Source organism: Sinocyclocheilus anshuiensis, unplaced genomic scaffold (genome assembly GCF_001515605.1).
Source record: "Sinocyclocheilus anshuiensis isolate Anshui unplaced genomic scaffold, SAMN03320099.WGS_v1.1 scaffold292, whole genome shotgun sequence".
Lineage (NCBI taxonomy): Eukaryota > Metazoa > Chordata > Actinopteri > Cypriniformes > Cyprinidae > Sinocyclocheilus > Sinocyclocheilus anshuiensis.
Window position 1 is genome coordinate 1,078,779 of NW_015555757.1, and position 14,779 is coordinate 1,093,557.

Here is a 14,779-nt window from a genome sequence, read left to right on the forward strand (position 1 = left end):
AGCCTAAATTTTACCAGGACAGCCAGGCACAAGAACAGTTTCTTCTCCCAGGCAATCTACCTCATGAACAGTTAAATGTTCCCCACTTTATGCAATAAAAATGTGCAATAACCTTTTTACCATTTATTTGTTACCACCTCCATCCTAGTACATCCCTGCATCTCACTCTATTCTATTCCATTCTATCATCTATAGCACAACTGTTCATACAATTTATTTATTTTTCGATCTATTTTTCAATATTTGTCTATTTATATTTACATATGTGTATATATATATATATATTTTTTTTTATGTGCGTTGTTGTTGTCTCTGTGTACTGGAAGCTTATGTCACTAAAACAAATTCCTTGTATGCACAAGCCTACCTGGCAATAAAGCTCTTTCTGATTCTGATTCTGATTCTAAATAAATTATGACGAATAGGCCCAATAGCGTGCGAAAAATATCAGTACAAAGGCACTTAACAAAAAACTTGTACAAAAGTACAAAAATTATATATTTATTCAATTATAATAAAGCCACAAAAAAGTAAAACATTACATGAGACTTTCTCTATAGATACACACACACAAAAGTACAAACAACATATCTTTATTCAATTAAACCAAAAAAGAAAAAAGAAAGAAAAAAAAGAAGAAAAGTATTACATGACAGTCGGTTTAAAGATAAAACATGAAAGACTCAGCACAAATTCGTTAAAGTTTGCGGCTTGCCCTTTTTTATATAAAGGCGTAAAACGTGCAGCGAAAAATAATTCCTTGGAATGAGATCAGCTGACACGTCAGACCGGAGCGCTCATTTGCGGCTGGTTGATCGTCAAGAGAAGCGTCAGTAAGCAACCAGTCGTGACCACGGTCATTTGACTGCTTTAATTGGGATAAACCCACCTAAAACTCAAATCAAGAATAGAGTCATATGAATACATTCATAATAATAAAATTATGTATTTCCTTGCAGCAAGAGTGAACGCGTTATACTCGCAGCCCCGCAGGGACTGGCTGCCTGGCAGCTGGCAGTACACTGTCGGGACGGGAACCATTGATTTATGGCAGATTTATGTGTTTTGCTCTCCTTCCACTGTAGCTAGGGGAATAAAATTATTAGAAGCCTTGGAACAAGGCGGCTGTCTGACTGAGCGGCCAGTGGAAGCGACAATCAGCTGCCATTTGGGATCACGGCCATTTGGGCACTTTATTTGTAATAAGCCTCTATACAATGTCGACAAATTAAAAGACTAGACCCATAAGAATATATTAATAATCATACAATAATATATTTCCTTGTAGAGAGAGTGGTAGAGAACGCGTTAAACTCGGAGCGCTCTTGCGGCTGTCTGACTGAGCGGCCAGTGGAAGCGACAATAACCAACCAGTTGGGATCACGGTCAGTTAAACACTTTAATCGCTAAAATCCAAAACATCAACCATGTAAAAGTAAAGAACTGAACAGGTTCACAATAACAAATTGCACAAAACACAAAATGTGCCGAAAATGTATGGTTGCTGAAACTTGTTTAGGCATACTGCCAGGTCACGTGACCTGCCACTGGCAGCTGCCAGAATCAGACTGGCAGCTACCACCAACCACTGACAGGTCACGTGACTTGCCACTGGCAGCTGCCACCAACCACTGGCAGGTCAGATTGAACCCCTACTGAACGTGACCTGCCAGAACTAACGCTACGCTTGATTTTTGTGATTTCTTAGTATAAAAAAAATTTGCTATTACATTTGAAAAAAAAAAAACACCTTTCTCACACAGTATAAATGGGTCACAACATTTACATTTTTCTGCAGGTAATCGCAACAGTAGGCTACTGAAATGTGATTTTGCTATTATGTAGGCTGCTAGTTCAATAAACAGTTAATATTGTTTTAATTTTTTTTAAATAAAATTGTTAATAAGAAGTTAATATTGAGTAACTTATATTTTACACACAATATTACCAGTTACTTTGTCTACTTTTCGCTCCACCGTACTTGCTAAACGAAGCCAGAAACGCACAGTAGTAATGGTTAGTTCCTAAATGAATCAATGTTTTTGAACGAATCTTTTGAGTGAATCAATCAATGACTCATGAAAACACTTGAATTCACATCGTGCTACTCTTAAAATATTCACCGTATATTGCAGAAATAGTAATAGGCCTACGCTATTAAGCTATTCGGAATTCCATGTCTCATTCTTGATTGAGTCATGTTTTTGAACAAATCTTTTAATAGACGATCAAATGACTCACTTATACAGTCACGTATCGACACCTACTGGTGTAATTATTAAGTAATTTGCAGTAAGTCATTGAAAAATCCGGAGCTATGCATATGCCTTAAGAAATTCTTTCATAGACTAGACTTACTCTGAAGGTACAAGCCAAGCCATCTAGAAACCAGAATATCATGGAGAATCTTTAAAAGAGGTTGACTATTTACTTGGGGCAGTAAACTGCTTTGCAGCTACCCAAAACATCCTAGCCACTGCATACCAACACCCTGATGGTGACTTTTGCATGGGCAAATATTTTGTTCAGAAAATGTAGTTTTGCAATTATAATAAAGGACAGCTGCTGTAGTTGAGCCAAATAACTGTATAGATCAGCAATTGTAAATGCAAGAGTGTATTGTAGAGCTGCAGTAATAAAATGAATTAAATATGTAAAATGTAATAAAATGAGAAGTAAGCAAAGGCATCTGTATCTTGTAGAGTGACGAGGATCAGCTGTTTGCTACTCTATGATTTCCAGCTCAGTGGCTCCTGCCCTGAGACCTCAATAAACTTCCATGACCTGACCCTGCGGCTGCTGATGCCAATGGAAACACACTGAGTATGATTAGAACAGACCCCATGCTCTCTCTATATACCTGAAGTGTGTATTTTATGTAGGGAACACCTAAAGTGCCAGAGCTGATTTATTCCCAATGACAGCAAATGTGTTTTCCTCTGTATGTTTTACTGCTCATTGATTTTCCTCAGCATTCTCATCAAGTATTTCTCCCACTGCTTTTTGAGGTCTGACATTGGTGTTTGATGGCATCGAGTGTTTGCCAACAAAGTCAACAAAAACCACAGTTACTTATTAGTCATTTATCAGACACTTTCATATCCAAAGTGACTTACAGTATATTTATTACAGGTCCAGTCCCCACGGAGTGACCTGAGGTTAAGTGCTTTGCCACATCTTTAACCACTAAGCTGCCACTGCAGTGCAGCAGGAGGCAGAATATTCACTGTATATTTGTTAAGCATGGGCATTTCAGAGCCCTCATCTTATTTCCTCTCACAGCAGTGCAACGCGTGTTTCCAAGTGATTTAACGGCTTAAAGAGATGCTTGCAACAAAAAAGCCAGTCAGTTTAATCCACCGGTGGGTTCACTCAGCTTTGCATACGTCTCTGGCAATCAAATGCTTGTACGAGTTTTAGGTGGTAATGAGTAGTTTGGGATGAAAAGAAAGGAATCACCTGTAGAGCATAAGCGTTAGAAAAGTCTGAAGAGACTGTTTGATACCTGCTGGGTCATCAGAACATCATCATCTGGAAAATCAGAGGCAGGTGTCTGTTGCTGGTATCGGTGAGTCATGATTGGGGTCAGTAAGATTTTTTTTAAAGAAATTAATACTTTTATTTAACAAAAGATACATTAAATTATTTAGAATGTTACAAAAGATTTCTATTTCAAATAAATGCTATTCTTTTGAACTTTTTATTCATCAAAAACTAACAAAAATTATGAAGCAGCACAACTGTTTTCAACATTGATAATAATAAGAAATGAAGACCAAATAAGCACAGAAAGATTTCTGACTAGATTAATAAGCATCATAGGAATAGACTATATTTTTAAATAAATTAAAATAAAAAAAGTTATTTTAAATATTTCACAATTTTTAATCAAACAAATGTAGTGTATATTAACAATATTTTTTATTGAATAAAACTGATAAAACTTCAAATTTCATAATAAACTTCATAATCAAATTTCTGTTTTTCTTCTGTAATATTGTACTGAAATATTTTTGATTAAAAAAAAAAAAAAACAGATTTTACCAACATATTAGCATGTACAGTATGAGAGTTTCTGTATTTTCTCACCAATGCTTTTTCATGATTTTACCATGAGTTTTCCAGTTTGTGAGGACAGGATAACAGTTTTGTTAAACAGTTTGATAGAGATCTCACAAAGAGTATTTAGCCAAAGAAACACTTCAGAATATAAAATATTTCTATTGACTATAGAAAGAGTTGAGACTTTTTCATGACTGTCCCTAAAATTTCCAGGTTTTCACAGATCGTGGGAACCCTAAACAAAATATTCACATGTGCGGTAATATAAATGCTTAATCTAAATCTTGGGATTTATTACATCGATTTCATGACAAATTCAAAAGTGTAGACTTTCTTTTGTGAACAGCACATGAAATTCCTGTCCTGCACATTCCTCTGAGTAGAGGACAGACATTAGATATGATTTGTACTGCAGTCATTCCCCCACAGTAGTTAGTATGGCCCTCACATATGTCGTCTGTCGCCAGAGCATTATCACGCTCTGCCAGCCGTGTAGCTGTGAGCAGCCTTGGGTGAGCGTGAGGCACATGGCTCCTCCTGTGCTTGTGTTTGGGAGAGATGAGGCAGTGGCATAACAAAGAGCCCCCGGAGCACTCAGATGCAAGCAGAGGCCTCATCAGGGAGAGAGATTTTGTCAGCCATGTCGGTGGAGGATGAAGTTTTCCCACAGAGGCAATCCTTCATTCAAACCGGAGGAGTTAAAATGAGAACAGCTTCACTACTGCAGATGAAGGACGTTCATAAAGCTTCATAAAGCTAATAAATGAATTCAGCAAGGGCCCCAATGGACGTTTAGCTATAATCGTTTTTTTGTTCTGCATGTCTGGATGTGCCATTTAACCAAGCAGCTTATTAGATCCATCAGTTATCAGACCCATGTTGAGGTACCTGTCATCCTGATTTCACACCCTAATTTATATAGTCATCAGTGGCTCCCTTAACACTCATGTATAATCGTGAAGTTGGCCCATAGTTTCTTTTCTTTAGAAGATTTGGGGTTTATGCACGTTCATGACACCAGGGGGCGATGTTGTTCTATCTGAGGGAGTGGAGGGGTCTGACCCATCACACGTGCCTATGTGACCCACAGCAATTTATCGTGAATTCATTATGTCCTGATTTGACCCAAAGCCAATTTAGTATACTGTAGATTCTTTAGTAAAGCCTCTGACTTGAATGCTCTTATATCATTCTGAAAGGAACAGTTCACCCAAAAATTAATTTTAAGTTATAATTTACTCACCCTCATGTCGTTCTAAACCGGTATGCCTTTCTTTTTTTTGTGGAACATAAAAGAAGATATTTTTAAAAATGTTACAATGAAACTCAACTCATTCTTCATTTAGTAAAACTGGCATTTTGATCCCAATTATATACTTTTGATATAATTAACAGGAAAAACACAAATATTGAACTTTATTTGAAGTAAATTGAATAAATACTCAAGTCCATATAGAATATATATATATTTTATACATAAATATATAAAATATTTAACTTGCAAAGATTCTGATGTTTTTATGCATTTTTAAATTTATTTATCAAAGTTACTAGTTTAAGTGCTACAAACTAAATAAATGATTTTAGAGAGCTTATTGCCAACAGGGTCTTCAGAAGATGTGTACTTGGTGTAAACAGCATCCTCTCTGCGCTCATTTAAATCATGTGTTATATATTTATTTATTTATTCATTCATTCATTCATTTATTTATTTCCTGTAGTCAACTCGAAAGTGTTTTCCTTTTGACAAATGTACAGTATAAGCTTTCGACGTGAAGTGTACTGAATGCAGGATGAGGGTGCGGGCTAGTGGTTTTGGCATTTTTTTAAAATATCGGCATTGGCCGATAAGTTTTTCTGTTTGGCCGATGCGTTCGAGGCGGTGAGAACGGCAGCGCCTGAGCACACAGTGCTCAAATTCTCCCTCTGGTTTGCTGTTGTCGTTAACAGTTCTGTCTAAATACGGATACAAGTCTGTCTAATAATCAGATAGAACGTTTGAACGTATACAAAAAGTCTTACAACGATTGCTTTTATATTATTAGTAATAGAAAGACAAACATTATAATACTTTCTTGTTTGCCATCAGCATTCAGCAAATAACGTTACGCATTTATATCATTTAAACAAATCTTTGAATGTCTAATAAACATCTAATTTAAAAAACCTTGCAAACTTAGTCAGATCCAGTTGTGAGATCTTGTGAAGTGTGCATGTGTATCCTGCATGATCGCGTGTACTCTGCATGAAGGTCGGTCCGTGTGAATTGAATGTGGACAGGAGGAGAGTTCAGCCTCACTGGAGACGCGCGATCGACAAACTTTAAACTCGTGATTTTAAATTATGCTGCGCTTTATGCATTTGCCCACTGTCATATTCATGTCATTTTCACTGTGTGCTGTATGTAAAATTAGTGTTACCTTGGCTTTATTTGAAAAAAATATGATTCCCAATGCAAACAAACGTCCCAGATTACTTAGTGCCCTGTTGGTTACAGTGTTTACTTCCTTTTTAATTATATTTTTATTAAATATTAATTTATTTGTGAAAAATACTTTGTCATCTAAAGTATAAGTATGTTTATTTAACACATTTATTTTTTAATCAATTTTCAAATGATTTCAAATTTCTTAAATACTAATTAATTAAAATAAATAAAATTATATCGGCTTTATATCGGCCACTCTGCTTTCCAAGATATCGGCATCGGCTGTCAAAAAAACAATATCGGTGGACCACTAGTGCGGGCAGTAGTAGAGTGTGTCCGGGCTGGGGGAGGGGTGGGCTTGATTGGAGGGGAACGCGAGGGGTTGATGTTCCACCAGAGCAGGGAGTGTTGAGGGGGCTGCACGGATAGGAGAGAAAGAAGGGCCTGTACCATTGTTCATGAACAGGAACAAAGGGTCGCACGGGCACTTTTCCTCGTTACCCCCTTGAGTCCGGTTCCCGTTTAACAAAGTCTACTACCAGCGCTGAAGCTGCATTTTGTAACGGCTTTTTGCACACCACCATGGTTTGAAGGGACTGATGTTTCAGCTCACCTCTCTTTAAGAACAGCGACCGACAGACCGGGATTATAAACAGGGAGCACCGGGAGGAGAGCGAGTCGAATTCCAGCTTGGATTCCTGCAGGTGCGCTTGTGCTTCAGTGCAACATTCATTCACAGCAACCTTTCGTTTTAAAGCGAGAAAGCGTGAAAATAAAGGCGTTGAATTGCGTCGCCATGGTGATGCTGTTTACGCTGTTGAAATAACCAGCGAACCTGTGCAGGGCCTCGCCTGTGTTCCGAGCCAGGCCTGGCTAAGCTAGGCTATCAAGTTTGTCGTTATAGTATAGTAGACAAATATCAAGACTTACTAGGAATCAGTTGCTAAAAATAAATCAGCAATACGTGTTTTGAATTAAGTGCTGTGTCTTTTAATAATGGTTCAATGCACTTTATTATGAATTGTATTAAGTAGTGTGGCTACACCTTAATAGTAGCTTAGCACAAATGTTCAACAACAGAGAGAGGAGGATGAAGTCGCTACTATTAATCTGTGTGAATAGGCATTAAATACAGTCATTTGATATATCTGTTTTTAATGGATTTAAATTATAATCATAAATTATAAAATCATATTTTTTTTATTTTTGTGTGTGAATAGCATTATAAAACATGTTATTGGTAAATTTACCAACTACATGGTAAATTTAGTGTGAGCTTTAGTCTAAATAGTGTGTGTAATTCTTAAGGACATGACTGAGAATGAACGCATTATATTTCTCACATACACTTTAAAAAACAGCTCTAATGTAAAGAGAGTAGTTGGGAAAAAATGTGCATGTCTTAGTTTATTTTATATTATGCAGATTATTAAAACTCAGAGCCACAACATTGACAGGATGGTGCATCAGACTAGTAGAATGGAAGATCTGTATGTGTGACCATGCATCATTTTTCCAGCTTTTCTGGTTGACTGCCATGCAAAACTGGCAAAGATCAGGGAAATGTAATATTGTGAAAAGTCATGGATATTTCTATAGTGAATATAAATGTTTCTTGTTATGCTAAATTCAAATTATTTAATCAAATATCCATAACATAAGAAATCATGAGCACAATCATGGAAATTCCTTAGTCAAAAGGTACGGGATCATCCTTTATTTCCTTTTTATTTCCATCGTATAGCCTTTATAGTGACACAAATGTGCAAGAATCATGAAGTGCACTTTATGGATAATGTTGCATTATAATAATGGACTGAATTGTGCATTGCATTAGATTAGTCTTTGTTCGGCATTTTTTGTGGTTGTTGCTTTTAGCTTGCTGTTTCAGTTAACATGAATTACACAGCACTAACTGGAGTTATATGAATCCTTATATACAGTATGAGTGAGTTAGTGACATGACGTGTAGCCAGGTATGGTGTCCCATACTTGGAATTTGTGCTCTGCATTTAACCCATCCAAGTGCACACACACACACACACCGTGAACACACACATCCATGTTTGCTGCAGCGCCCAGAGAGCAGTTGGGGTTTCAGTGAGGTCTCACCTCAGTCATGGTATTGAAGGTGGAAAAAAGCGCTGTACATTCACTCCCCCCCACCTACAATCCCTGCTGGTACTGAGACTCGAATCCGCAACCTTTCGACACTAACCAAAAGGCCACGTCTGCCCAGGGAATGTAAGCTACAGGGAAATAATTACAATGTCACATGATCACATAATGGTGTTTGCTGACCAGTGTGTGGGCGGATTATCTATCTTAAAAATATTTTTATCATTTAAATTTTTTTAGAGAGATAATGAAGTATTTAAGGTACCATTTCCTTCAGTCTCAGATCAGCATGCATTTCACTAAGCTAATTGCAAGGATTGACAGTGAACAAGAATAACTCGAGTCTTCTTATATTTATTTATAAAAAAAAAAAAAGATTGATGTTATGATGAAGTCATATGATGCATCAGAATTGTACTGGATGTGTTTTTAGGCCTGTGTATATTCTGTGAATGTCTGTATTTTGTAGATATAATGTACAGTCTGTTACAGTGCCTTGCGAAAGTATTCATACCCCTTAATTTTTTTCACGTTTTATGTTGCTGCCTTATGTTAAACTGCTTTAAATTACTTTTTTTCTGCATCAATCTACACTCCATACACCATACTGACAAAGCAAAAACAGAATTGTCACAACTTCGTACATGTATTAAAAATAAAAAACTGAAGTAAGTATATTGCATAAGTATTCATATAAAATATTTAGTTGAAGCACCTTTACAGCCTCAAGTCTTTTTTGTTTGATGCGACAAGCTGTTCTCATCATCATTTGGCAATTATCTGCCATTCTTCACCTCGCCTCTCCACCTTTCAAGCTTTGTCAGGTTGGATGGGGCAGATGCACATTTTCAAGTTTCTCCAGAAATATTTGATTGGGTTCAAGCCCAGGCTGTGGCTGGGCCACTCAAGGACATTCACATAGTTGTCTATAAGCCACTCTTGCTGTGTGCATAGGGTCATTGTCCTGTTGGAAGGTGAACCTTCTGCCCAGTCAGAGGTTCTGAATGCTCTGGACTGGGTTTTCATTAAGGCTATCTCAATTTTTTGGTGCATTGAGCTTTTCTTCTACTCTGAGTCCCTCAGTCCCTGCCGCTGAAAAACAGCCCCACAGCATGAGACTGCTACCAGCATGCTTTACTTTTGGGATGGTACTCTGCAGGTGATGAGCAGTGCCTGGTTTCCTTCAAACATGATGTTTTTAATTGAGGTTCATCAGACCAGATAATACCGTTTCTCAGAGTCTGAGGGTCCTTTAGGTCCTTTTTTCAAATTCCAAGTGTGTTTTCATGTGGCTACACTGAGGAGAGGATTGAGTTTGGCCACACCGCCATAAAGCACAGATCGGTGGAGTGTTGCAGTGATGTTTGCTCTACAGGCAGTTCTTTTGACCTCAGGGCTTGGTTTTTGCTCTGATATGCATTATCAGCTGTTAGACCTTTAATTAAGATGTGTGTGCCTTTCCAAATCATACCCATTCAATTGAATTTGCCACAGGTTAACTTCACTCAAAGTGTAGTAACATCTACAAGTAATATGAATGCTCCTGAGCTAAATTTCAACTGTCTCAGATAAGGGTATGAGTACTTTTGCAATGGAATCAATTAGGTTTTTTATTTTTAATACATTTGCACAGATGTTAAAAACCATTTTTTTGCTTTACCATTATGGTGCATGGAAAGCAGTTTAACAAGGCAGCAACATAACAAAATGTGAAAAAAATGACTTTTGCAAGGCACTGTATGTCTGAGTGGTGTTCTCTTTCTCATTATCTTTCTGTTTCCTATTCTAGGCTGTTCGTCCAAGTCCTTCAAGCTGTACTCCCCAAAGGAGCCCCCCAACGGTAGTGCCTTCCCTCCATTTCACCCAGGTGCAATGCTGGATAGAGATGTGGGGTGAGACTTATGCTGTGATTATTGTTTTACATGGTGAAGAAGACTGTGTGTGTGTGTCCATTTTCTAGTTTTAAAGTAACAGTTGCTTGACATCTAGCTAACATCTATCTAAAGTAAACTGATAATACACTAGATACGTAATATGAAAGTTGCTTATTTGAAATTCTTCATTATTCCCCTTATATTTCAGTCCGATGCCGATGTATCCCCCGTCTTACATGGAGCCTGGAATAGGGTAAGTACTTATTTGGCAGCTAACATCTTTGTCTACAGCAGTGTATTTTCAGGAGACAGACAGCAGGGTGTAAATACATAGTGGATGTACTAAAACAAAAAAGCTTTTGGTTTCACTGCATGTTATAAACTGTCGCAAGCCTTTTCAGACTCTGCTCTGCCTTGTAAAATACTGTTCATATTATTTCATTATTTTCTTGAGAAAAGTATAATTTTTCTTAATATATTATTTAAATGCACATACACACTACTGTTCAAAAGTTTGTAGGTCAGTAAGATTTTTTAATGTTTTTGAAAGAAGTTACTTATGCTCACCAATTACTGTGAACTATTATTACAATTTAAAATAACTGTTTCGATTTTAATGTATTTTAAGATGTAATTTATTTACTCCAGTCTTAACTGTCACATGATCCTTCAGAAATCATGCTGCTCAAGAAACTTTTCCTATCAGTCTTGCTGAATAAAAGTATTAATTTCTTTGAAAAAATAAAATCTTTCTGACCCCAAACTTTTGAGTGGTAGTGGATGCTCAGTAGCTTTATAATAATGTCATGTTACAGGAGGCACACACCGTTTGGAAATCAAACAGACTACAGAATATTTGAGCTCAACAAAAGACTACAGAATTGGACAGAGGTAAAAAAAAACACTTTATCACATTCATCAGTATTCATGGTACACACATTTTAATAGGGAGTAACAGAAATCCTATTTTCATTTGCTGAAATGGAAACAGTAGTTTGTTTGTTTGCATGCATGCAAATCATGCAAAAACTTGCAATGTAAATGTTGCTTGTTTAGCTAATTTAAGTTTATTTTAATTAAGATTATAGATGAATAGTGTTTTTTGTGCTTTCTCAGCAGGACTGTGACAATTTGTGGTGGGATGCGTTCACTACAGAGTTTTTCGAAGATGATGCAATGCTGACGATCACTTTCTGTCTGGAAGATGGGCCCAAACGATATAGTAATGTTCCGTTTTGTAAAGTCACTTCAGTGATTTGAATGTTTGTATTTGAATTTGATTTGAATAATCAAATATAGACAGAGACATAAGGAAATGCATTTATATTTTGGTATTCCCCGTGTAACTGAATCCAAAATTGTATCATGTTTCCAGCTATTGGTAGAACGTTGATCCCTCGGTACTTCAGGAGTATTTTTGAGGGTGGAGCCACTGAACTCTTCTATGTGCTGAAACATCCCAAGGAGTCTTTCCACAATAACTTTGTGTCCCTGGACTGTGATCAGTGCACCATGGTTACACAGAACGGCAAACCCATGTTCACACAGGTATCATTTTCCTCTGTGTACAGTTTTAAAACATTGACTAAGCATATCCTTTGGTATGACCACGATTATACTACTCACTTCTTGCAGTTTATTATCAGAAATAAATCCTAAAAATAGCCTTTATGTGTTGCCCGTTCATTTCCTTTTCAAAGTGAACGTGGTGTCAGAGAAGGCATACATTAACTCAAATGGAATTCAGAGTGCTTCCATTAAATAAGCATTGCAATAAGAACATAACAGTCAAGTTTATAGCAGGCCATCTCCACCATTGCCATTTGACATAACTGAGAAGTCCTGTCATCTCCTTAGGTGTGTGTGGAGGGCAGACTGTACCTCGAGTTTATGTTTGATGACATGATGCGTATTAAGACATGGCACTTCAGCATCAGACAGCACAGAGAGGTCGTGCCGAGGAGCATCCTGGCAATGCATGTGAGTTTGGGATATTCAATCGTACTGTTTTGTTTTTGTTGCTACAGCATCTATTCACATCATTACTAAAAGTTTGGAGTCAGGAAGTTTTTGTTGTTTTGTTTTGAACGAAATTACTGTTTTTATATTACTGTTTTTTTTTTTTATTCATAATGCTGCAAAATACTTACATTTCAAATAAATGCAGTTCTTTTGGGCTTTTAATTCATCAAGAAACCCTGAAAAAAGTTAGTACGGTTTCCACAAAAATGTTAAGCAGCACAAACATTCATGATAACATTTCATGGGCACCAAATCAGCATATTAGAATAATTTCTGAAGGAGCATGTGACACTGAAGACTGGAGCAATGGCTGCTAAAAATTCAGCTGTCCCATCACATGAATAAATTACATTTTAAAATATATTAAATTAGATTTTATGACATTAAAGAGCAGGTCATATGGTATTTTAGAGTGTCCTAATATTGTGTTGGAGTCCTCTACAACAGGTTTAAATGCATCTAAGGCCAGAAAACATTGTCATTTTCTCAGAATATACATTTAAGAGTAATTTGCCAATGATTTCGAAACGATTCGTTCCAAGCAAGTTCGGAGCAAACCCCTCCCTTCCATAAGCCTACTCTGCTCTGATTGGTCAGCTGGCCAAGCAGCCTGTTGTGATTGGCACACAGAGAAGTCCTTGAGCAAGTTAGCGAGCGCTACCATTGCCAAAGCACCTTTACATAAAACAATAATATAGTGCTCCAATCCGTTCTTAAAATAATGGCATAAAATACAAAAACATTTATGCAAGCGAATCGTGCCCACAGCTAAAGTTTAGCTGCTAAACTGTAACGTTAAACACTTAAAACAATAATGGTGGGTACGTTAGCCGAGTACTAACGTGACTAACTGATGAAACAATACAGTTTGTAAACCAAAATATGACTACTGTAATGTTTGAAGAACGACAGACAAAAGACACTCTCTGTGTCTTAACTTTTAATCAGAACGCGGAACAGCTGTATCACAGGCGCACCAGCCTAACTAACTTAACTCGCTCGTCTCTCCCGCATTAACCCTATAACTGCCGGTGCAGCAAAATAAACACTGGAAACCTAAAGCTGCACTAGGTATACATCACATATTACCAAAAAATCTTGATATTTTGAGCACTCAATTGAAAATGTGCACATAACGTATAAATCGTACTTACAGGTTGTGGTTCGGAGAGCTTGTTCGTCCAAATAAAGAAGATTAGAAGCCGACAAAGATAAAAGCCAAGATTAGAGAAGCAGTCCTTGGTAAAATGACATGCACACAACAAAAGGTTCAAATTGTATTTCTGTGGTATCCCTAAACACAAAGCTCTTCTTGACATGATGTAAACACACTAACTAGCGGAAGTGTTTGTATGCAGGTCAGACTCTGTTCGTATTTCGTGGGCAGGCAGGGATTATGCAAATGTGTATGTACACAGTGACGTATACTGGTAACAGGCAAAAGATTCGAAAATATGACGACTCGTTAAGGCGATTCAGAATCGACTCTCTCTTTTGAGAGACAATATCTTTATCATGCACTTTTTTGATTAACAACTTTGCAGAATGTTTTCATTTAAGGATAGCTACGTTATAAACTGCAAAAGAGATATTTTTCAAAAACCCATATGACCTGCTCTTTAAAATATATTAAAACAGTTATTTTAAGTTGCAGTTATATGTTACAATATTACCATCTTTGATCATGTAGCCTGGATGAGCATAAGAGACTTCTTTCCAAAACATTTAAAAATTCTACTGACCCCAAACTTTTAAATGGTGCTTTTGCCATTAATTCAGACCATTCTTAGAATTTAGTTTTGTAGATAATTGCAGCTGTTTTTTTGTTGTTTTACTTTATAATATTCAAGACGTTTTAAAGGGGTCATATGATGCGATTTCAATTTTTCCTTTCTCTTTGGAGTGTTACAAGCTCTTGGTGCATAAAGAAGATCTGTAAAGTTGCAAAGACTAAAGTCTCAAATCCAAAGAGATATTCTTTATAAAAATTAAGTCAACCATGCCTACCTAAAACGGCTCGTTCTAACACGCCCCCACATGTCTACGTCACTGTGTGGGAAGATTTGCATAACGCCGCCCAAACGTTCACGCAACAAAAGAAGGTGTAACTTTTATTCTCGCTGTTGTATTGTTGTTGCCGCCGCCGCCATGTCGTCAAGGCGGTGTGTTTTTCTTTGTGAAAGCGAAACTACTTTGGTTGGCCTTCCAAAAGAGGACAATATCCGCTTCGTCATGCCTGGAGCTGATCCGTGCTGGTCGCTGAGGAAATACATCA

General features: G+C 37.1%; 1 protein-coding gene across 12 annotated transcripts in view; it reads left to right on the plus strand.

The window, feature by feature from the left end:
* The window catches only part of ldb1a (LIM domain binding 1a), a 38,178-nt gene that overhangs the window by 16,149 nt on the left and 7,250 nt on the right, over positions 1-14,779 (plus strand). For 8 of the 12 annotated variants that reach the window (XM_016467774.1, XM_016467773.1, XM_016467776.1 and 5 more), the window contains 6 exons: positions 10,398-10,500; positions 10,691-10,735; positions 11,298-11,373; positions 11,599-11,704; positions 11,858-12,030; positions 12,340-12,462. In XM_016467774.1, coding sequence (XP_016323260.1) covers positions 10,398-10,500; positions 10,691-10,735; positions 11,298-11,373; positions 11,599-11,704; positions 11,858-12,030; positions 12,340-12,462 — 626 coding nt within the window. Of the gene's footprint in view, positions 1-6,870; positions 7,195-10,397; positions 10,501-10,690; positions 10,736-11,297; positions 11,374-11,598; positions 11,705-11,857; positions 12,031-12,339; positions 12,463-14,779 lie in introns of those variants that run through there. The other 4 variants (XM_016467778.1, XM_016467780.1, XM_016467783.1 and 1 more) reach the window with 2 other exon arrangements.